Source organism: Macrosteles quadrilineatus, unplaced genomic scaffold (genome assembly GCF_028750875.1).
Source record: "Macrosteles quadrilineatus isolate MER2022 unplaced genomic scaffold, UCM_ALF_1.0 Scaffold_2__2_contigs__length_208266976, whole genome shotgun sequence".
In the NCBI taxonomy this organism is placed as follows: Eukaryota; Metazoa; Arthropoda; class Insecta; order Hemiptera; family Cicadellidae; genus Macrosteles; species Macrosteles quadrilineatus.
Window position 1 is genome coordinate 103378628 of NW_026542595.1, and position 23306 is coordinate 103401933.

The window sequence follows — 23306 nt, forward strand, 5'->3', positions numbered from 1 at the left end:
TTATGAAACTCGCAGGGCTGCATGTGATTACATTTTGCAAAACATTCCCCCAGATGCTGTCTTCCTTTCTTCTGGTGAAGCGTACTTCCACTTGTGTGGTACTGTTAACAAACATAATTTCCGCTACTGGGCTGAAGAAAATCCTAGGGAACTCCACAACAGCCACTACACAGCCCAAAAGTCACAGTTTGGTGCGCTGTTGCAGAATTTGGTGTGTGTGGGGACCTTCCGTTTTTGAAGAAGATGGACAAACAGTAACGGTCAAAGCCGATCGCTACTGTCACATGATAGAGACATTTCTCCGACCGAAGACCAACCAGTTTGTTTTAGACCATGAGGAAGATGAAGTTTGGTTACAACAGGACGGAGCCACAGCTCACACACCTCAGCGGTCTATCGAAATATTAAGAGAAGTGTTCCCTGGACGTCTTGTTTCTTTAAGAGGAGACATTTTTTGGCCCCCAATGTCACCCGACTTACCACCTTGTGATTTCTTTCTGTGGGGCTACCTAAAGGCTGAAGTGTACAAACATCGTCCCAGAACTATACAAGGACTAAAGGACTAAAAGACGCCATTAGGCAGGAAGTGGCAGACATTCCAAGGGAAGTTACACGAAGAACTATGGACAACTTCAGGTAAAGACTTCGTGAATGTCTTAACAATGAGGGACATCATTTATCGGACATAATTTTCAAAACCAAGTAAAGTGTACTAAGTGGTGTAAGTAAAATGGCATCATATAGGCTATTTACAAAAATATAAGTAATTGTTCTGTATGTTTCTTATTCTTTTTGCAAATGCCTATTGAAATCAGGGAGGTTTTTTTTGCCGGACCCTGGATTAAATTATATTTACAATCCAAGGTGCAAACAAATAGAATTTTTTTCTATTTTTACCTTTTTATGATAACCAAATTACAAATGGCATCTTAGTTCAGAATTGAATATTTGGGATCGAACAAGCAACCTTCATTTTTAATGTCAAGCCCTAATCTTGTTTAATATGAAAGTAAATTTGAATTCATCACTAACTAAGTGAATGAGGAATATTAGAGTAGCTTCTCTGGGCTTGAATGTGGTAGTGGGGGATGAACAACTTGTCCTTCCAGTATTGGAAGTCAAGGTCAGGGACCTGCAGCATGTGTCATTGAAGTTCTGGACCTAGCATAGCTTAAACTGAACTGGTTGTCACAAGTTCATGGTCAAGGAACAACTTGTCACAACCAGTTGGAGAAGTCAAGGTCAGGGGCCTGCAGCATGTGTCATTGATGTTCTGGACCTTGCATATAGCCTAAACTGTACTGGTTGCCTCAGGATCAAGGTAAAAAAAAACGACTTGTGACAACCAGTTGGAGAAGTCAAGGTCAGGGGCCTGCAGCATGTGTCATTGATGTTCTAGACCTTGCATAGCCTAAACTGGACTGGTTGACTCAGGTTGAAGGTCAAAAAACATTTTATGACAACCAGTTGGAGAAGTCAAGGTCAGGGGCCTACAACATGTGTCATTGATGTTCTGGACCTTGCATAGCCTAAACTGAACTGGTTGTCACAAGTTCAAGGTCAAGGAACAACTTTGTCAAAACCAGTTGAGAAGTCAAGGTCAGAGGCCTGTAGCATGTGTCATTGATGTTCTGGACCTTGCATAGCCTAAACTGAACTGGTTGTCTCAGGTTCAAGGTCAAGGAACGACTTGTCACAACTCACAACCAGTTTGAGAAGTCAAGGTCAGGGGCCTGCAGCATGTGCCATTGGTGTTTTGTCTGGACCTAGCAAGTCAAGTAATTGTAGTCAATTCCAGTTGTGTAATATTTCCTATCCCTTTCACTTAGTTGCTACAATTTTGCTTCTAAAGAGGGTTAAGCATGTAACTGGTTTCAGTTTTATTTTGTCCACTCAAACCTATTCCTCAATGTTTTTGTACTTACGGGACATTCTGCATATGTGTGTCTATGTGGGAGAGTTGTAGCCTTACTCCTGATCTAAAATCTATATTGCTCTACCCCTAGAACTTTAACATTTTTTAGACGAAGGTTTGAGAAATAAAATTATTTGGCCTCTAAAGGCATGTTTATTATTTTTACTAGCTATTGATTGTCATAAAAAAAATCTAATACCAAACTCAAATTCATAATAAATTGGCTACCAATTTAGGTCAACTCTGAAAACTTAACAAAATCTAAATATTTTATTTTTTTGCTTTTCCAAGACGTTTTTTGAACCAAATATAGCGACCAATTCCAATGACTCATAGCCTCCTATAATACAAGGCCGTGGTGTTGGTGTGTGGCAACGTCACACCGGCCGGCATATTGCAATGGTAACAAACATGTAAACATAAACATTGCACAGAAGCTATAAATTATGAATCAGTGCAACAGCTGTTTCGGTAGGCCGAGGCTGCAGCGATGCCACTTATGTCTCGCCACAGCCTTGTATTCGAATTCGAGTAGAGAGGGGGCCATGCTCATAAACATTAAAAATAGGCTATATAAACAGTCTATTGGAAGGTCAAGAATTCAATGCATAGAGTAGGTACAGCTTTCTTCGATAGAGTCAGGTTTCACTGAAATATATCGGCACATGCTGTGAAACGAGTTTCCCCGTCTAGTTCAAGGTCGTTTTGACTGCAGGACTTGCGTAGTACAAAGGCAACGTGTCAATGAACCTATCACACATGTTCTGATGCTATCAAATTTAGCTACCAATCCAGTGACTGTTTTTGGATATGTAAAACACAGTGTACAGCACTTGTCTCTCACATGTTGACCAAGGACCAGTCCTGTATTTGGTTTCCAGCGGGACAGGTTGACCAGTCTTGACCTTGCAATTCACACCTCCTCTAGTATCCTTCCGTTGTAAATGTTACATTCTATTTTTGATATCTTATAAAAGTCGTATATAATAAACTTTCTGTCATTTCAGCATTTTGTGGGGATTAAGGACGGAATGCTTAGGAACCTTATTGACGAATAACTTTGAAACTACACAAATTAAAACAAATGAAACATAGATTTTTCAGAACTACTTTCTCTCCAGAAAAGCCTATAAAAAGAACAACTCTGTTATTGCCTAAGACCCTACAAATGTAAGCAGGGCCTATATAGTTATGGAAGTTGCAATTTATGTGTTTAATTGTGTACTTTTAAACTGTTTTGTCAGTAAGGTAAGCATGCTAAAATTTAGCCTAAACCTAGGAAATAACCAGCAGTGTCTGTTATTTTCTATTGTTGTTTTTACATATACTTTTTACCGTCTCAAAAAAAGATCAAATTTTATAATTTTACCCTCACTTCTTGTTTAACTTATTTAAACCTTTAATTTAAATGGGAGAATTGAACGATATTGCCGAGCATTCGTACGAATTTTTATTTTTAATAAAAAAACTTATTTTCTTAAAAAAAGGAAGCGTACAAAATGTCAAAATTAAGTTAAATCAGGTTATTATTAAAAAGATTTTTTCGTATTAGTTGTTATGTCATTTGAGAAAACCATTCTGCGTGTTGTTAACCTTTCCCACACGGAAACGCAAGTCCCATTCGGGCGAACGTAACAAATTGGTTCTAGTATGTAAAACAGACGATCCAGATTTGCTTCTAGTCCTGATTTCTTGTCCTCCTTGACTATAACACGCATGATGAATCGTTCACGCTATGTGTAGTTCTATCAATCATGACTTGGCGTTAGAAGATGAATGACTAAAACCTTGAGCGGACGTTACAGTCTTTGTAACCTGTAGGAAACAGTATCTCAAGACAGATAACGGAATATTACTACAAACTTATTTCCTTCAAATTCAAACAATGGTGATTTTTTAAAACTATATTTTCATAAAATCAGCGGGCCAAGCAATCAGTCCAACTCCATCTAATTCCCCTCCCCCTTCTGATTAAACGAAGTACTTTAACTTTAGTACCTAGCCTCAATCTAGACGTTTTTGCAAAACTGAATCATCGTCGAATCGTTAAACAAATGCAGTTAAAAAACCTACCGTTACTTCCTGTTGTTTAATTTGCACAAAACAATCATTTACATTAAGAGTGGGAAGCTTCAATAATCTGGAGGTTCCAAACTAGAAACTTGTTTCACCATCGGGTTGAGAGTTGAGGTCAGACTCTTGAATCAAAGCCAAACTCTTTTGTATGCAATGATATCTAACTAAATTTAATAAGTAACCTTCTGTATCTCGAAGTTGTTATGAATTATGTGTCAATTTAGATACAAATGTTTTCCATAAGGACGCGTCCTATTTATTTATGTCTTAGCGTCTGGTTTTTATATGCTGTGTAAAGTGTATTTTAAATGTGCGGTCGTAGGTAAAGAAGTGTAAGCAATTCGCCTAAATAGTAGTAGAAGTTTTTAAGGCACTCGCTAAGGCTCGAACCTTAAATTTCTACTCGTGTTGTTAACATTATATCTACGCGATCGTTGCGTAAATAATTTAAAATCAAAATAAATTGAGAATGGCTTATCTAAAGTGTGTTTGAGGTTATAAATTATACGGGAACCCTTCTGCACTCAATCTAATCGCAATATTTCTTTGATAAATTTACTGAATTTCTGAAAATGATTACTGAACTTGTAAAATTAAAAATGTAAGACTTAAACCTTTTTAAGTTTGATTAACTTTTAGGTGAATTTAAAAATATATAGCCTATGGGTCCTATCACACACATGCACGCTTAACACACACAGACGCGAGATTATATTACCTAATTGATCGAAGTCAAAGGAATTTCGATCAGACCATTACCAACCGCAAACAATTATAAGAATACCAAATCAGTTCCTTCTTCCTAAACAGAGTTTTCGGCACATGACATTTCAGTTTCAAGTTTCAAGGCATTGTCGCCATTTATAAATTTCGCCGAGGACAAAGGCACGTGACGTACGGCGATTCCGCATCGCGGAGAGTTATAAAAAGTAGTTCCAGCTTTCGGTCCTTTTGTGTTCCAAACAAACCCCATTCAAGGTTACAGATAAATAACAATTTCAGAGAGGGTGTTTTGGTGACTCACTAGATGACCTGTCGAGATGACTGGTCCGTTGTTTACAAACGGAATGGATGAACATTTACGATTATTTGTCAGTTAGTGATCGATGTTTTCTGATATGCGTTATACGACTGGGTTGTCTCTTAATGTCTGATTCTGATAGTGAGCGATTCCCGTCCAGTCATGCTTGAGTGTGTTGATGTTTATTGTCCATTATCTTAGGATTTTACAGTTTTTATTAACCTTTTTCTTTGGTCATAATAATAATCGTTGGTAAAAACAACAGTTAAAATGGACCAATGACTCGTTCTATTAGGTAATTTATAATTTTAAAGATAAATAAAATAACCTAAAGAGGGTACATGAACGTTCCAAACCCTTCCGGACGTATGCATACCTTCAACTTGTCTTCAGGTGTTCGATAAGAATGATAAACCTATACTGTAAATGAATAAATTGAATCTGTCGTATGAGATACGAGCACGAAATAAAACTTAACGAGTTAACTTGTTCTAAGAAAAAGCATAGATTAGATACATTTCTTGATAAAAACTATTGGTGAAGACGTCTGGCAGATTACTTAAACTATAATTTTAGGTTGGATGGAAGTATTACCAGACATAATTTAAGACTGAAGACGGACAAATGTACACAACCTATCATATATACGTACAATCAGTCTTGATAGCAAGAATTTTGAAACATAAATCTACTCTCTTTTGGATTTGTCGTCTAAACAGATGCCCTTCATGTATTTTAAGGTAGGCCTATTTATGTCCGATGTACGTACTAGGTCAAACTATTTTAACTATCTATTTGTAAATTATTCCTTGTTTGTGTTAAAACCAAAGAGTTTAGCGCAAACTGTAAAATCTACCCTGAAATAACAGGTAAACATTTATCATCACTGAAAGACAAGATAGCAAGACACAACGTACCCTTGTGTGTAATATACTAGTTGACCTCTCAATCCTAGACTTGCTGGTTTGAATTCCAACAACTTTTCGCGGAAACTAACATTTACTTACCGCAGTAACTAATACCTGCTTTCCAACATCAGCGAATAAGGCATGACATTGCTGGCGAACGTGCAAAGGCTACATGATTAAACTGGAGCAAAAAAGTTTTGCATCAGAAAGAACAATGTCCAGGAAGACATCCAACGGACGGGGCTTCATAGCAGTTTTAATAGTCTAAGTGGAGTATTTGCAGCAAATTAATTCAAATCTAAGTTTGTATGTAAATCAAACACTATTATCTGATCTCTCCCTTTAAATTATCTACTCGAAAACAACAAACAAAACTATAGACATTTAAGTCGTAGGCATTTTTTACTGATCTATATGTGCCCATTTAATCGTGATTTTACAAAGAATGTGACATTTGGAGATTTTTTTTCGCTGGAATTGCTTCGGGGATTGAGTAAAATTTTACCCACCATTAGAACCCATTTTCACTCATGTCATCAATTTGATCGGGTAGAGATAAACTTCGGCAAGGGACAGTTTAAAGGGTTAACTAATTGTTTTTCAAACCTTGACTTTGTAACTTGTCGTTCGTTGTCTTTGGTTATGTAACCCTTAAAATTTAAACACATTCTAAATGTCGTTTCACCTTGACAACGACAAACCTTGAGGTTTTACTACCTCTTTTCTTTAATTAAGAAGGCCTTAAAACTTGGATCAATTCAAACAAAAATTTGAATTTTATTAGATTCCAAATTTTTTTTCATACTTGACTTTGCTGATTTTACGGACTCTTCTCTTTTTTTAGAAATTTTTATATTCCTGAATTGACACACAACTGTATTCGTTAACATTGACTTTGGTTTTTACTGATCCCCCTCTTAATACAATGTTACCGAATTCTAAATTTGTACTGACCGGCAACGTAATTTGGACAAAGTTTGATTTTATTCCAGATAGGAAGCTTACGAAGTATCCAAATGAATATGTTGCTCACCGTTAATTCCTAATGTTGCCGGTTATTTTCTGAGTGGAGTAAATTCTAGACTCGAGTGCCATTTGTGATTGGGCTGCCAATTAATGATACTCTCTATCAAAAGACCGACATTAGATAATACCAGGATCTGCACCATTACCTTACGAAAAATTCGTAATACATGCAAATTGTGCAGAAACCCCACAAATGTACACAATAATTTTACTGTTAACAGCTTTAGTTAGGAGAGTTCCAAACTTGAATAAAATCTAAATTGTATTCACTCACCTTGACTTTGTCCCAGACATTTTCAGTGGGCGCCGTCCTATGGTGGGTGACGTTGGAAGGGGTGTAGAACCAAGGGAACGCCTCGGGGTCAGGACCGTAGTGCAGGGTGGCCAAACAGTGCTGACCTCTGATACGTAGTTCTGGCACTTCTACAGTGATACACTGGTCGTAGTGTCCCAGCGAGTAGATGTCTCCTGACAACATGCCTGCGGCCGTCTGGCTAGAGGCGTCCAGCACTGTGAAAAAACAGAGATGTGATTATAGTCATATACTAAGGGGCTAAAATACAGCATGTAATACACGGCCGAGGCGTTGGTGTGTGGCAACGTCGCACCGGCCGGTCTATAACAAACGTGTAAACGTACACATTGCAGAAGCTCCAATATGAAGTGCAACAGTTGTTTCGGTAGGCCGTGGCTGCGGTGTTGCCACATTTGTCTCGCGGCATTGTATTAGAAGAGTATAATTAAAGCGTGGTAAACTATCTGTTCATGCTACTTCCTGAGAAGAAAAGAATCAGAAGGATTTTTGTCGTATGTGTGGAATTGGAAGTTTAAAAAATAAGAAGCTGGGATAAAAGAAATACGTGAAAAGAAAAAAAGTAACGATGGAAAATTAAGATGAAATATCGAACAAAGGTAATTTGGGTTCACCCGAATTGCACACTTTGTAGAGAAGCAGCTTCATGGACTTTTTCTGTGAAATCTTTATGGCGATTTAGAAAAGTTGAAAATAATTTCAACAACTAGCAATAATTTTTTTATTGCGTTCGTACAATTATTGGTGAATTGTTTCCTACACATTTGGTGGAAGTCCTTTAAATTCAATCTTTTTAGGCTTAGGTGATCGATTTTTAATCTGGGAGATTCATTCTTTCGCTGGTTTTTTCCCGCTCCTGCACACCTGAGTAAGGTTCGCAATTTCGGTGCATCAAGTGATTCTAGTGCTTCGGTGCTAGCCAAAAGTAGAGGCATGTTGGTGGAGAAATAGAAGATTGAAAATTTACGACGAAAAGATAAAAGAGAAACAAGAAAATGTTCTAGAAAGTGGCGTTGTGAAAAAGTGTCTGACTTAAATCAAAGTTAGAGAATGACAGTATTTTCTGCAAACAACCTCTTTGTAAAAAACAAATTTTAACAGCTCCAAACCTGCTCTCTCTCAACCTATTCTCAATGAAATCTCTAAAACTATAACAGAGGAAACATAGGAAAATGTAAAAAATAATTCCTAGAAGATATTTGAGTTTTTAAAAGCCGAACAATCCTAGAAAGATACCTACCTATGAGAAAATAAGGAATATCCCGAACACATTATCGAACACTTAAGAAGACAGAGAAGTTACAGACCAATATTAATATAGGCTTTGAGACGAATGTTAACACTTGCAGTACTCGGTTTAGGAACAGTAATAAATAATTAATTCTCATTAAACACTGAAACAAATTGTTAGAGATGTCAACAGATACTGAGCTGATTTATGTTGGAAGTTTTGCGCTTTGTTCCAAGACAAATGAACAAAATACATTTATCTGGTGTTATAAAGTGTCGAGTTTAAAATACGACAGTGGAAATACGATCTTGGTTCTTATGCAAACTATTAGATTGTTTTTGAAAAGACGGGCTGAGTGTAACATTTTTCATCGGGGAATTAACTGATTGTTTAAGTTTATGTTTTGTCGTATGAATGGCAATATCTCGGTAACGTAAGGTCATGGTTTTGAGTTCCGTAAAGGTCAAGGGTCAAGTGGACGGGAGGTCACAGAAGATGTCGCTTGGTCACCACAACACGCCTACGTTCTCAAGAGAGGTTTGTTCTTAGAGTTTGATCAACAAGTCAAACTATGCTTAAACGAATAAGTCGCACATATGTGTTCCTTGCCCAAATAAATTTTCCTTTGCTAGAGATCCCTCATTTGCCTGGTAATAAAATAAAACTATATAATTACTTATATAATTTCCTTCAAAGTTTTGTATTTCATTAAAATTACTTTATGTACATTTTAATAAGAAACTCTTACAAAGGTTTATTTTTAATTTTTGTAAAATAAATTATTTAATTTATTCTTGGTTAGTTTTTATTTTCTTAATCGAAATGGAATATGCAAATTTGTACGCAATCTTGTTTCAAATTCGACCTTTTATTGGAGCCAAGGTTTATGTCCTAGTCTAGCAGTCCCGATAGTAAACCTTCGCCAAGTAAAGTACAGCATAACTTTTGCAATTCCAAGTGAAATGAACCAACGTCTATATGTATTACCATACGAATTTTTAAATTAAAAACTTATGCACTCATAAACACAACAAATTAGTTGGTTATCTTGCAAACACAACATCTAAATAACTTCATAATTTACTATTCAAACTTGTTTGTAAATGAAAGCAGAATTGTCTACATACTTATAATTTAATAAATTGAATACTCAATGAAACTAAAGTCAGGTATGGAATATTGGGGTTTTATATTCAAATACAACCAAATCTATTTCATTTGTCTTATTCATTTGTATAATTGATTTAGAATATGTACTATTCTTACTTAACACTTTAAATGTTAAGTAAATAGATAGTTTAAAAAACACACTTTTTGAATAATCATCCTTATTATTCTTGTAGATCAGCCAAATAAATTTTAAATGCGTTTCTGAACGGTGTATGTAGTTGTCGTGTTGATTTTTACTATGTAAACATTGTTGTTTATACTATGACACTATTTTAATATCATAATTTCTAATCACTTTAAAAGATTCGACTCAAAGATTATGGCAATACTCAAGATGTACATAACAGACCGATATAATCAAAATTTCTTTTAAATATGTCATCATTTTTCAAAAGCTGATCTTGCTTTTTTGTGTTTTATACAAAAAGCCTTACTTATAGCCGCATTAGGTTGTCCGTAATAAAGATTATAAAAAAAAATTCTATTTCTTCTCCTTGGTGATGTTCTATGAATTTCTTATGTTTCCATAGTTTGCAAATCGGCTCTTTCAATGATTAACACAGTGTTCATTCAGTTTTCTTTTTAGTATACAAAATTATCCAGGGTCTCCCACTTTTTTCCATTGTAATATTTACGCCAACCCAAATTAAAATTGTAAATATTTCATTTCATCCAAGTCAGTAAATGTTTGTGGTAAACTGTTAAATTAGCAAACTTATTGACTGTTTAAAATCAACATACCGTATGCTCTTCTTCTCACTTTTAATTTCTGACAACAGCTGGAGTTTCATAACAAATTTTGTTTCCCATGTTAATCTTATGGAGAAATATGAAACTTTAAAGGGCCCCAGGGCCTCACTCTCTAATTATTTCCCTAAAAAAAAGTTTCCTGCACAACTTCACGTTACGCTCTTTCCAATGACACCAAAAACATGTCAATCGGTACAGTAGTTTCGGAGGAGTAATTGTCACAAAAAACCTGCTTGCGTATAGTAAGTATATATAATATATATATAGTATAGTAAGTAAATAGTAATCTATATTATAGTAATATCTATATAGTAAGTAAATAGTAATAGTAGTAAATAGTAAGTATATATATATAAGTATATAGATATAAAACGTCTACTTGCACTATTCAAAGTCAAAGGTTATATCAAGCATGAATCTAGCAGCTGTTCGACAATATTATCTGCATAACAGCAAAATTCCAGAGAATCTCCGTTACAAAACGATACTCAACATATCTTACACAGTCTAGGTTCCTACAGAAGCAGACACCGTCGCACGTGAGTCTAAACAAGCCTTGAGGCAGTTTTAGCTCAGATCCTGTTATACAGGACTTTCGCATTGATTATAATCGTTAAACTTGAGTTTTTGATGTTTCTGGATTCCAAAGATAGGCAAATTCCCACAAAGATTGAGTCTTATGATTCAAAGTCGGGCTCAAAGAAGAATGCTGCTTGTGGGATATTATCGACAAAATAATTAATTGTAGATATTTGGTAATTTCAACATTACTGGTTGATAAACACTCAGAGTAAAGAAAAATCAAGCACTATAGTAAAACTGTTGTCAAAATGTATATTTACACTAACTTTAAAATGCATATGTAAAAGAAAGAAATCATGCTATTCTAAATTAAATGAAAATCCCCAAAAAACACTACAAGAAACCGTTGACACGGTTAAATTTATATCTCCATTAATGCTGAACATGAAACAGTTCGTACAGTAATTTTTATCCCTAAAAACACGTGTATTGAAGTGTTACTTATCTTATACCATCGGCTGTAAGCTGCAAAAAATTTATACTTGAAAATATAAACAAACTAGCTGAGTACCCGTCCTTCGTACAGGTTGGCATATAAGTATAAAATGCTTATTGCAGTTATACTCGATCTTTGCGCTTGCAATGTGAGAAGACACGGTTTGAGAAAATTCTCTTCCTCAAATTTACGGTATGCTATAGTATAACACATTTACCATAGCCATTATATTCTACCACTTCACCTACACAATAGAGAAAGAGATTATTAAAAATTCGCAAAATATAACAAATTATTCGTGAAATTAAAAAATAAACATAACTGTAAACAATCCTACTTTTACAGTTTTAATTGTGTATCACAGTTTTTTGTTGCTGCTCTGTTCAAATTAGCTGTTTCATAAATAATGAAAAAAATAATAATGCTGCACCCTGTTGGTAAATCTTATAACTTATTAATGCTTTTGCATATCATAGAACCAACTCTTAACAGCTGGCTAAATTCTTTAATTTTCTTTAAATATGAATACTCATAAGGTTAACATGGGGAACTGCAGAGCCCCTGGGGCGGAGCCCGAAAGGATGTTTGAAATAAGAATATGCCTATATGTTAATCGGGAATGTGAGCTATCATCATGCCAAATTTCAGCCCAATCTGACCAGTATTTTTCACGTTTACTTGTCACAAACATACATACATCCATCCAAACTTTCTCATTTATAATATTAGTAGGAAGTAGGATAAAACATACACATTGTGGGTTGTCTTTATTTCTTGCAATGGAAACGAGAGTATATTCAATTCTCTAAATCCAATCGCGGTGTATTTAAAAAAAAATGGAAATACAGTCTGGCAACTCAATTTAATAATAGTACAAATAATGTTGAACATTCACTTCTTAGGTACGAAAATATTAGGAATCGAAATTGTCCTTTAAACAAATAAATCCCCTTAGTAAATTTGCTTTTTATAAATACTAGTAAACACGAAACTTAACGTTGGGAATTGCTGTTGGGGGTCTTTATGCTAATTATTATTGATGTTGAAACTGATATCAGCGAAACACTTAGTAGTCCAGAGTTCAAGGTTGTGTTTATCTAAACAACGTGAGATCAATAGTAGAGGTCCGGATAATGGATGGTGTCAGTTTAAATAACAGGTTAGTTTTTATGAGGTTCTAATGTAAGGTCAGCTAATGTTATAGCGTCATAATTATCTCACGTATCTTTGTAGCAGACACGAAATGATTGTATCTATATATTTAATTACATAAGGCTATTCTTTGCGACAAAATTGTGGGCGTCTGGAATGGAAGAGGGTTTAAAATAAAGGTCTATTTCTATGATGGCGGAAAAAATAGTGGAATTTCCAAAATGTTAACAATTAGATACAACCATTGACTATTGGGTAAAATATTCCCCATAAGAATGGCATTGGAAGCCATACACAGCTGATTTTTGTTTACCTTAAAATGTGATTGCGCTATATCCCCAAGCCAGTATTCAATACACGCAGTTGGTTTACTTTTTAGCCAGTTAACTCTGCAATATACTGTATACTATATTAAAACCAGGGATAACGTGATCTATAATTGAGACTTTTTGAAAACAAAAAACCAAACAAAAAATGATCGTGTCAACGGTGGAAAAGAATTTCGTGATTTACTTCGACAACAGGGAAATGGTAACCATAAAATATTACTCAATGTGGCTAATAAAACTGTTTTGTATGGTTCTTTTTTACTTCTAAAGTTTCATCACGATCGCATGGTCGTTTAGTAACGTATAAAGGTCTGACGGAAGACAGACAAACATTGGATTTCATGTATATGCATAGATAACAACAACCAAAGCAAACAGAGAGACCTTTACACAAATATATGCAGTACATGGATATCCATCTTGACAATTAATAATTTGAGTCTTAGTTTGTTTAAATATCACGATAAGTTGTTTTTCATTTAGAGCTTTTTAGAAACTGAAGTCCCTACATGCCACTAATAAATATTTATACATATATCATTAAAAGTATAGGTTAACTATGCGGATTGATTTACAGAAACTTTTAAATATGTATGACCTGAATTTGTAATGCATTGGCGTACCGTAAGTCTAACCCTTGACTTTGGATACACTTCTCTGATAATGCAAAATCTGAATGTCTACTAAATGTCCCTCTCTTGTTTCATGGTAGCCTAAATGTCACAGTGTGTGCTAAATTCTTAGATCACAGTAACAGATAGGAAATGGTCTACAAATTGTTGTAATCAGATAAAATATTTAAAATATCGATTGGAGAATTTGATAAAGGTAGGACACATTAAAATGCACTTAACATAATCTTGTAATCAAGCTTATAATTGAATTGTTTTCAGCTAATCCACAAAGATGATCTATATATTTAATACGATACAGGTTGTCACTGTAACATACCCTTTTTATCCGTTCTATCTAACCAATCTTTATAATTGAGGTGTCATTTTGACGCTTATTATCTAGCGGAGATAGGAATGGAAACTAAACAATAATTCCCTTTGGGAGTTCCCGACTTGTGCACAACTACCTGTCACGACATATTTAAACATCCAACTTGCGCTAGGCACTTACAAGTATCTCATCCGACTTGCACCAGCCATTCATCGACAAAATCTAAAAAGCGCCGGATGTAATGACATAATAATCTCCCTAGTGAAAATACCGTGAAAATTGATAGGTAAACACTGTTGTTTTAAAGTGATCTAACATAGCTTGGCGTTATAGTGGGAAAAGTTGTTGTGACAAAAGATTATGTCAAGCTATGATGAATAGGTTAGGTTAGATTAGGATATGTTATGTTAGGTAGATTCTTATATTATCAAAACCTCCCCTGAGGCAGCAGACCTCCAGCCTTAGGCAACAATATCGTTTTAGAACACTTGATTACCCAATTAGTCAGCCTGACTGGACGGTGCGCAAGTCGGACTTGGTGAAATTTGTCAAGCCCACGTTGGTGACCCAGGATGTCACGCAAGTCGCATAAGCCCTTCCCTTTAGGACTTCGCCCGATTCATTTCTAGAGTTTACGTTCACAGATCCAGTGAACTAACTGTTTTTAAAATTTCTAAATGTGAATTGTAATTTATCAGCTACTTTTAATGCATTTTTAGCAGATTTTAAACTAGAGACGAAATAATGTACGAAAATGGATTTTATTTTATTTGTAATTATCATTGTAGCCTGGTTGAGGTTGGTTAATCACTCTTTGTCTTTATAGTATTGATCAACAATTAACAAATTTAATTTACTGTAAAATAGGAGTTTTATTTACATAATATCTTAAACAAATACAATCATTGAAAAATGAAAGATAATTTAATTATTTGATATCCATTGGAAGCCAGTTTTGAACCATATTAAATGCACAATTCGAGCAAAGGCCCCCTCCTAATGTGAAGGAATAAGTTCAACCTATGACCAAACTTAATTTCCACTTTATATTTTTACCTGCTTTTTGCCAGAAAAGCCAAACTTTGCTGATTTCGTAAATAGATAAATATAGGTTCAGCGTAGCTTGAATGATTCTTTCCAGTGATTTTCTTAATTGACGTCGACCATCGTCGTTGACGTTATTACTAGAGTAGAACTCCTTCACCTCAAGCCTGGGGAATTCTGTAGTTGACGTTACGGGAATTCACTTAATGGGTTAGCGTGTCTGACTTTTTGTCAAAGTGTTCACATTCAGTAAGAATTTTTGGGCGAGTTGGCCTCAATAAGAATCAATGACAAATTATCAGTGATGGAAAATTCAAAATCTAAGTAACATTTAACATAACTCTTGGTTAAGCTGAAGACAATGATTACCTTGTATTTTTAGTGTAGTTTCAAGAACTTGTTATAGTTAAGTTACATTTTTATATTGCTTTTATAGTAAATACTCTGAAGATGCCTCAAAAAGGCGAAATTCGCATCAATCAACCTAGTATCAACAACCTAGAGCCTAGTAGTATAAGCAACCTAGTAGTTTTCTCTGGTTTACTTAGAGGAGGTTCTATTGATTAGGGTACTTATTATTTCTTGTTGTTGAAAAAAATGTTACTAAATATATCAACGAATTTCCAAACTATTGTTTGTCTCTAGGTATCCCTGAGCTGCATGACTTATCATTTTTGATCAATAAAATATTAAGGGGTTTCTACCCTGTATACTGAATATTTATAGGGGCAATATATTGCATAGTGTACTCGTATATTCATATAGTAATATGTAAAGTGTAAAATTTTATGGTAGCTAGGTCAAATATTGTATAATGACCGGTGTATTGCATGAAATATTCAAATATTGTAAACCTTCTTGCATGAAGAAAACGATTTTTATTCTTTAATTGACTAATCACTTAGCTCGCTTAGCTTTTTTTAAGAGAGTGGAGGCCTAATTTTACCTTTCATACACATGGGAACTTATCCTTTTAGCTAATTATGGGGCGGTATTGGGGTAGGTGCCTTGTTTTCACTTAACACAATTTCCTTTGAACTCCTCTTGGTTGAGTTAAAACTCGGGAATAATTAGAAGGTCGTTAAATATCTATAAGTAGGTGTTTGTTTGCTGATTTTAAAGTGTTATTTTTCTGTTTTGTATTTACAACAGTGTAAAAGATTGTGCTTAGTAGTTCAACAACGAAATGTTTGTTTTACAAGGAATTATACAACGATCGTTTTAAGCTTCTTGTTTGTGAAGCCAAGAAGTGGCTAGTTAAGGTTATATCTCTCTATGTTATTTATTTAACACTCCTTGGAATCGTATGACATTGTTTTGTACTATTTATGACACTGATGATATGTTTGTAATTGTAATTTAATAATCTGTTGGTAGAGATTTATAATTCTTTCTGAAGACATTTCATAAATATATGCTTTTTGGTTTACGCTGAACTATTGCGTTGTTTACTATTTGTTTATCATCATTTGACCAAACGTAAAACTGTTATGGCTGAATACAACACTCGATTGGCAAACTATTGTATAAGATAGTAAAGCAAAAATCATAAAATTTATTCTTGATTGCAGAGAAATGCTTAGTCGACATCAGCGCAATCAAATGTAAACAAATAACACACATCATAGCTTCAGATTTGACAATATGAAAAGTAACGAAAGCTTGTGCTTTAAAAGATATCTGCTACTATATTAAACAAACAAATGTCAAGGATATTGCAAAAATGTAGCTATGTAGCTACCGTTTGGCTCACAGACAAGTTTAGAAGAGGAACGATAAGACAAATTTACTATAAGGAAAGCCAACAAGGATAAATCAGAAACTTGATGATAGGTCCGGAGTCATTTCCGTTCCTCATGTCGTCAAATGTTAGATTTTTCTATCATACTATAATTTTTTCTCAAAGCTCACTAAATATTTTTAAATAAAATGTCATGTGTAACTGGTAAAATTTAATTTTCAAGCTGTCTTTGGGTATATTTCATCGTTATATTTGATTTATTTACATTTTATAAATTCGTAAACATTGACACTGAAAAAAAGACTTTGGTTTGAAAAATAACAATCACAAATTGAAACTCATCCTGTATTGCGTCGAAGGTGTTGTTAAATTAGCCTATGCCAATCTGACAATGACTCTGTTTTATTCAGGGCTAAAGACACCGCCCTTGTCAATCGAGATGTTTTTGTTCTCAAATTTTGACAAAAAATACTCAGGGTTGCTTGAAAAAGACACGTGAAGTCTGAAAGGACAACGCCTAGTCTGGGCATCCTACAGCAAGTCCGTTGACAACTCATCGATTAGTAAAAAGTCAAGGTTGTCAATTCCAATTATACTCCAGGATAAAAAGCAGTAAGAACTTTGTTGTGAATAAAGGTTGTATACGCAGGTTACAAAGTTGTTGTTGACGTATATTATGATAAACTAGTTGATGTACCCGTGCTTTGCAACGGGAAGCGAAATATGTTTCACAATCATTGACATAGATTTAGGATAAACAATCTATGATAAAGTTTTAGATTAAATAATCCTACCACATAGTTTTGTAAAATATATTTAATTTCTTTGAATCAGCTGTCTGAAATTGTGAAATGAGCATTTGGCAGTTCCTCTTGTTTACATTGAAATGTGATATCAAAGATAAACATGATGATTTTTCTCATTCTGGAGACCAATCAATATTTTCTTCTGAAAATCTCACCTCAAAACTTTGGACATGCAAGGGGCGAAGCCCGAGGGGGCATTCAACGAAGTGAATAGGTATTTGACGTTTCTAGGTATGTGGACCATCTTTGTGTTTAATTTTGTCTATATTGGTTTAGTATTTTAGTCGTGACAGCCGCCCAAACACAGACAGACAGACAGACATTCCCTCAATTTTATTAAATAGCATAGATAGATAGAGATGTGCTTCCTAGTTCAATACATCAGTTAAATAAAAAGTCAAGACCCCCATCTAAAAACTTTTTAGTAGATATACAGAAATATCCTGTTGATGGGCGTGCAAACTTAGTAGGAAGTTTCAGAAGACATCAAGGGAAGAAGTTGGAATGTACAAAATATTTTTGTTTAAATAGCAACGGGTTCATATGCTCTGAGAGAAGCTGTTCTGTAAACTGACCTGGGGAAGAAAGTGTAATACCCAAAGTTAAAACGATTTTAATTATAGACATACAGGGTAAAAAGGAGGAATGTCCATCGTACTCGGACTGTAACATATTTATTTTGGGAGCGTTTGAAAACACTTAAACACTGTTTTCCCGAATTCGCGTTATTGCTCAGGTGTATTCTTATGATTTAAAAACTTTGAGTGTCCTCCAAAAAAGGGTATTTTGGGAGCAACTAATTTTTTTTTAGATGTAAACCCCCTTCAAGTACACCTAATGTTTAAGTATTTACAAAAACTTAAAGAATGATGTAAACTATCTCTTCTCTATCCAAAGTCTTAGCTCACTTATTAGTTACTACCCGTAACTTACTATTTGTTACGGATTTTACCAATAATAACGTAAACAAACCACAACATAACGCAAATATTGTCTATAATTCAAGGACTCACTCTGAACGGCCCACAGGGTGGAGTTAGCCAAAGCCTCAAGGTACATTCTGCTGTGAAGGTTGCACTCTGCGTTAGTCTCTGAGGTAGGGGCGAAGTCTGCCAACCCTTCTGACAAGGCTTGGGAAACCCAGCGCACCCTAGTGCCATCTGTAACACCACAGAGTATAGTTAGCCAAAGCCTCAAGGTACATTCTGCTGTGAAGGTTGCACTCTGCGTTAGTCTCTGAGGTAGGGGCGAAGTCTGCCAACCCTTCTGACAGGGCTTGGGAAACCCAGCGCACCCTCGTGCTGCCATCTGTAACACCACAGAGTATAGTTAGCCAAAGCCTCAAGGTACATTCTGCTGTGAAGGTTGCAATCTGCGTTAGTCTCTGAGGTAGGGGCGAAGTCTGCCAACCCTTCTGACAAGGCTTGGGAAACCCAGCGCACCCTCGTGCTGCCATCTGTAACACCACAGAGTATAGTTAGCCAAAGCCTCAAGGTACATTCTGCTGTGAAGGTTGCAATCTGCGTTAGTCTCTGAGGTAGGGGCGAAGTCTGCCAACCCTTCTGACAAGGCTTGGGAAACCCAGCGCACCCTAGTGCCATCTGTAACACCACAGAGTATAGTTATCCAAAGCCTCAAGGTACATTCTGCTGTGAAGGTTGCACTCTGCGTTAGTCTCTGAGGTAGGGGCGAAGTCTGCCAACCCTTCTGACAGGGCTTGGGAAACCCAGCGCACCCTCGTGCTGCCATCTGTAACACCACAGAGTATAGTTAGCCAAAGCCTCAAGGTACATTCTGCTGTGAAGGTTGCACTCTGCGTTAGTCTCTGAGGTAGGGGCGAAGTCTGCCAACCCTTCTGACAGGGCTTGGGAAACCCAGCGCACCCTCGTGCTGCCATCTGTAACACCACAGAGTATAGTTATCCAAAGCCTCAAGGTACATTCTGCTGTGAAGGTTGCACTCTGCGTTAGTCTCTGAGGTAGGGGCGAAGTCTGCCAACCCTTCTGACAGGGCTTGGGAAACCCAGCGCACCCTCGTGCTGCCATCTGTAAGTAACACCACAGAGTATAGTTAGCCAAAGCCTCAAGGTAAATTCTGCTGTGAAGGTTGCATTCTGCGTTAGTCTCTGAGGTAGGAGCGAAGTCTGCCAACCCTTCCGACAGGGCTTGGGAAACCCAGCGCACCCTCGTGCTGCCATCTGTAAGTAACACCACAGAGTATAGTTAGCCAAAGCCTCAAGGTACATTCTGCTGTGAAGGTTGCACTCTGCGTTAGTCTCTGAGGTAGGAGCGAAGTCTGCCAACCATTCTGAGTTCTTGACTCCGACTCATTATAGCTTTTCGTATCAGGCAGTTAACGATAATAGTGTAAGAGTATTTATTTATAAATGCAGGGTGAAATAGACCAACGACCTTCAAACCCTCCGGTCGGATCGGTCTGGATCGCCAACTTATCAAGGGTACAAAAGTAATTACTAAAGAGTCTGACAAGCCAGAGCTATCATTTTCCTAACTTATTCGGGGACTTTCCATCTTCAAAACGTCCAGCCATTTTCTAATTGTTCAAGGTTGCTATTGCTGTTCGTTATAGTTTTTTGCACTTCTTCTCGGCGAAGTGGCTCTCGTTCTCCTTGAACTTTCCGGGAAGATCAAGAGACATTTGCTCTCTGAACAGCATGAACCTTTTAAGTATCTTGAGCAGCCCTATAAACATTTTACGACTGTGTTCAATGTTATTTTTTCAAAGTAAATCAACGTATCCCCAACGTATTTTAAAGATATCCAGTATCTTTCGAGGTACAGCTGTAAAAATACTGTCTAGTGGATAATTAATTACCAATGTGGGGAAAGTAATTCTCGCCTTTGATATAGCATTTAGATTTTTAGATAGGATGTGATACAACTTTTCAACTTATCTTATATACCTACAACTTTTGGTTGTAAAGATGAAGGTTTTAGAAAACATACAACTTTAAGTGTACTTTGATTCACCAGGATCACACGGCTAAAAGTCTGATGATTTGTGTGATTTGAACTCGAACCCATCTATATAGCTGTCTGGGCCCAAAATTTCATGACAGTTTGAAAACTGAACATGGATTTACTTAATTACTTTCAAGTTTCTTTTAATAATTATTTTTAACCGGTACCGACGAAAACCTACTTGCCTCACCTATAGAAACTTAAACAAATATTAGGATTAAACTAAATCTTCTATCATACGTATTTCTTTAATTTTATTTTTTAGCTAAAAGGTCATATTTAAAAAGTACATACTGCATTATTGCATTGTTCGTAATGCCTCAAAGACAAATTTTGAACCCTATTAAAAATGTGCAATTGGCGCAAGAAATACCTTCAGTATCAAAAAGTCAATGATAATACAAACACAGTCAAACGAGTTCTTATAGAAAGAATGACAGAAATTTGATTTTCCCTCGTTCTACGAAAGTTTTTTCAGTATGAAACATATAGTTATCCTTTTACCTTATTTTGTCACTTTTAGGTATAGGCGTCAAAAAATTGTATATAATTAGGTCGTTTTATTTGATCTAAAATGTGTTAAACCCGTAAAAAACTAGAAAATAAGATAAAGAATAAACGCATCGTGCGTAGCTAGTCTATGATTATTCAGCTAGTCCAATAAGGTGGTAAATTTATCGGAGAGGTATATAGTTTTATCCACATCCAAAGCTTAAACACAACGAGTATGAACATTGATTTATCGGGTCAATTATATTCAAACGGCATATCAAGTAGATTAATCTATTACAAACGTTGTCGATAATCTATCAAAACGCAAAGGCAGACTCAATAACATACGCAGACACAATATAACGAGTTTTTATAATTTAAAATACTTATGTAATATGTCAATACTACGTACATGCGAAGACTTTTTGCCCCTTGGTACGATTACGTAAGATTCTCCTCCCGTCTTCCTGGTTCAGTTCAGTAAAACAACTTGTCCCCTGAGGGCGAAGCCATGGGGAGACATGCGTCGGTGGAACGACCTCCACGAGAATTATTGTCAGAAAAATATGTATATTTATAGAATGAAAATCAAAGGGGATTAATTAAACAGGGGATATTTGTGTCACATAGGTAAGCTTAATCCAAATTAATGACAAAAATATTAATGGAAGTTAAGGATCTACAATGCACATATTATGCGGTTGTGAATTAAAAATATGTTTTTTGTACAAAAAAGAGGAAAACGTTATTCTTAGGAATTATTTCCTTACACTTCACTGAATCTTTCATTTTAAGGTATGGATAAAAATAGAAAACTATGTGAGAACTCATTATGAAAAATAGTCTTGCAAACATTTTAGCCATTAAAATCGTACTAAAGTGTAAGTCGAGATTCTCAGCAATTTGTACATGAGATTGTTGTTTATTTCAACTTAATTACGAGTTGTTATGAACAACCTGGTTGAGAATGCTTATTAGCAACACCAGTCCTAACTTTAGATAATCATACACGTATTTTTGTCCTTGAAGTGTACTTCTAGAGAAATCTTAAAATCTATACCATTGGTTCACGCGGTGAATTTTCTACCCTGAACGCCTTTCTTCCTAGTGTTTTAATATAATTTTCTCGGATTCGAGTTCATAATTTTTGTAATAATTCCATATTATTCTTTCTTCATGCAACTAACAATGTATAATGCAATAGCTGTACATTTGCATCGCTGACTTTACACTCTTAGTTGTTTTAAACATTTCAACTTTTTGAAACCCTGACGATGTGGTGGTTTTTTTTTTACTATTTAGTGGCATTTTCCTCGTAATTTCTACAAAATAACACTAATTTCATTCGTGACATTACGTATTTAATCAAGCGACTGTAATTGACGAAGAAAAATGTTTTTAAATAAATGATCAAATCTAACATCCTTAAAAATAGACATCTTAGAAGAGTTTTCAAACGACAAAAATGTAATATATAGGAAATATAAAAAAATCATAATCAATGTCTTTGATATATTTAACATACAACCAATTTTAACCCAAAATTACTTAGGACAATTTCTTAGGTGCAGAATGTGATTACTGTAGACCACAACTGAAACCTGCTATACAAGACACAAGACCATTGCCACTGGACCTGCGAAATAATGATGGACTGTCTTTGCGGTCAGTACAGTGGTAATCCTTAGTAGTAACCCAGTAACCCAGTAGTAACCATCCTTATTGACTTAAAGGTTTCAAATTGATTATTCTGAAGTATAGAAATATAAGTGATAGTGACATAATTTGTGGATTTTAATCAATAATAATATTGTTCCGTAATTTAACACCAGTGGCATTACGTAAAGGTTTAAGCAGGGACCGTAAACCCTGGTATTGTTGCTATGTATAGTGAACATTTGTTTAGATAAATTTATTAATTGATAGCCCGAACAAATGGTGTTAGGTCCGGAATTGATTCTGTGACTGAACCAACAACCATCTGATTTGATGGTGAACACTACAACATTGCTAACCAAAAATTACTTTTTTGTAATTAATAAACGGTATCAGCATTCTGACACATACTTTCTCCCATAAGTTTGTTAACAACCTTTATTATGTGTAAGCGGTGAGAGTAAATATACGGAAATGGGATTTGTACAATTTTGTTCAGAATTTAAAGGACTATAACATACAAAACTTTTATCAAAATTGTTCGGGCCATTTTTGGGAAAATCTGATTTTTCTGTTATTTTATGGGGGTTTTATGGGAAAATGACATAATTTACAATAAATTTTGAACCGTAATTTTTACAGAAATGTGATTTGTACCATTTTGTTCAGAATATAAAGGACTATAACATACAAAAGTTTTATCAAAATCGTTCGAGCCATTTTTGAGAAAAT

General features: G+C 35.3%; 1 protein-coding gene across 1 annotated transcript in view; it reads right to left on the minus strand.

Annotated features, from left to right (window-relative positions):
• LOC128984707 (nose resistant to fluoxetine protein 6-like) overlaps window positions 1-18753 on the minus strand; it is a 41821-nt gene extending 23068 nt beyond the window's left edge. The window contains exons 1-2 of the mRNA XM_054404048.1: window positions 18459-18753; window positions 7221-7456 (exon numbers count right to left, since the gene is read on the minus strand). Coding sequence (XP_054260023.1) covers window positions 7221-7456; window positions 18459-18753 — 531 coding nt within the window. The remainder of the gene's footprint in view (window positions 1-7220; window positions 7457-18458) is intronic.
• Between the last annotated feature and the right edge of the window lie 4553 nt (window positions 18754-23306).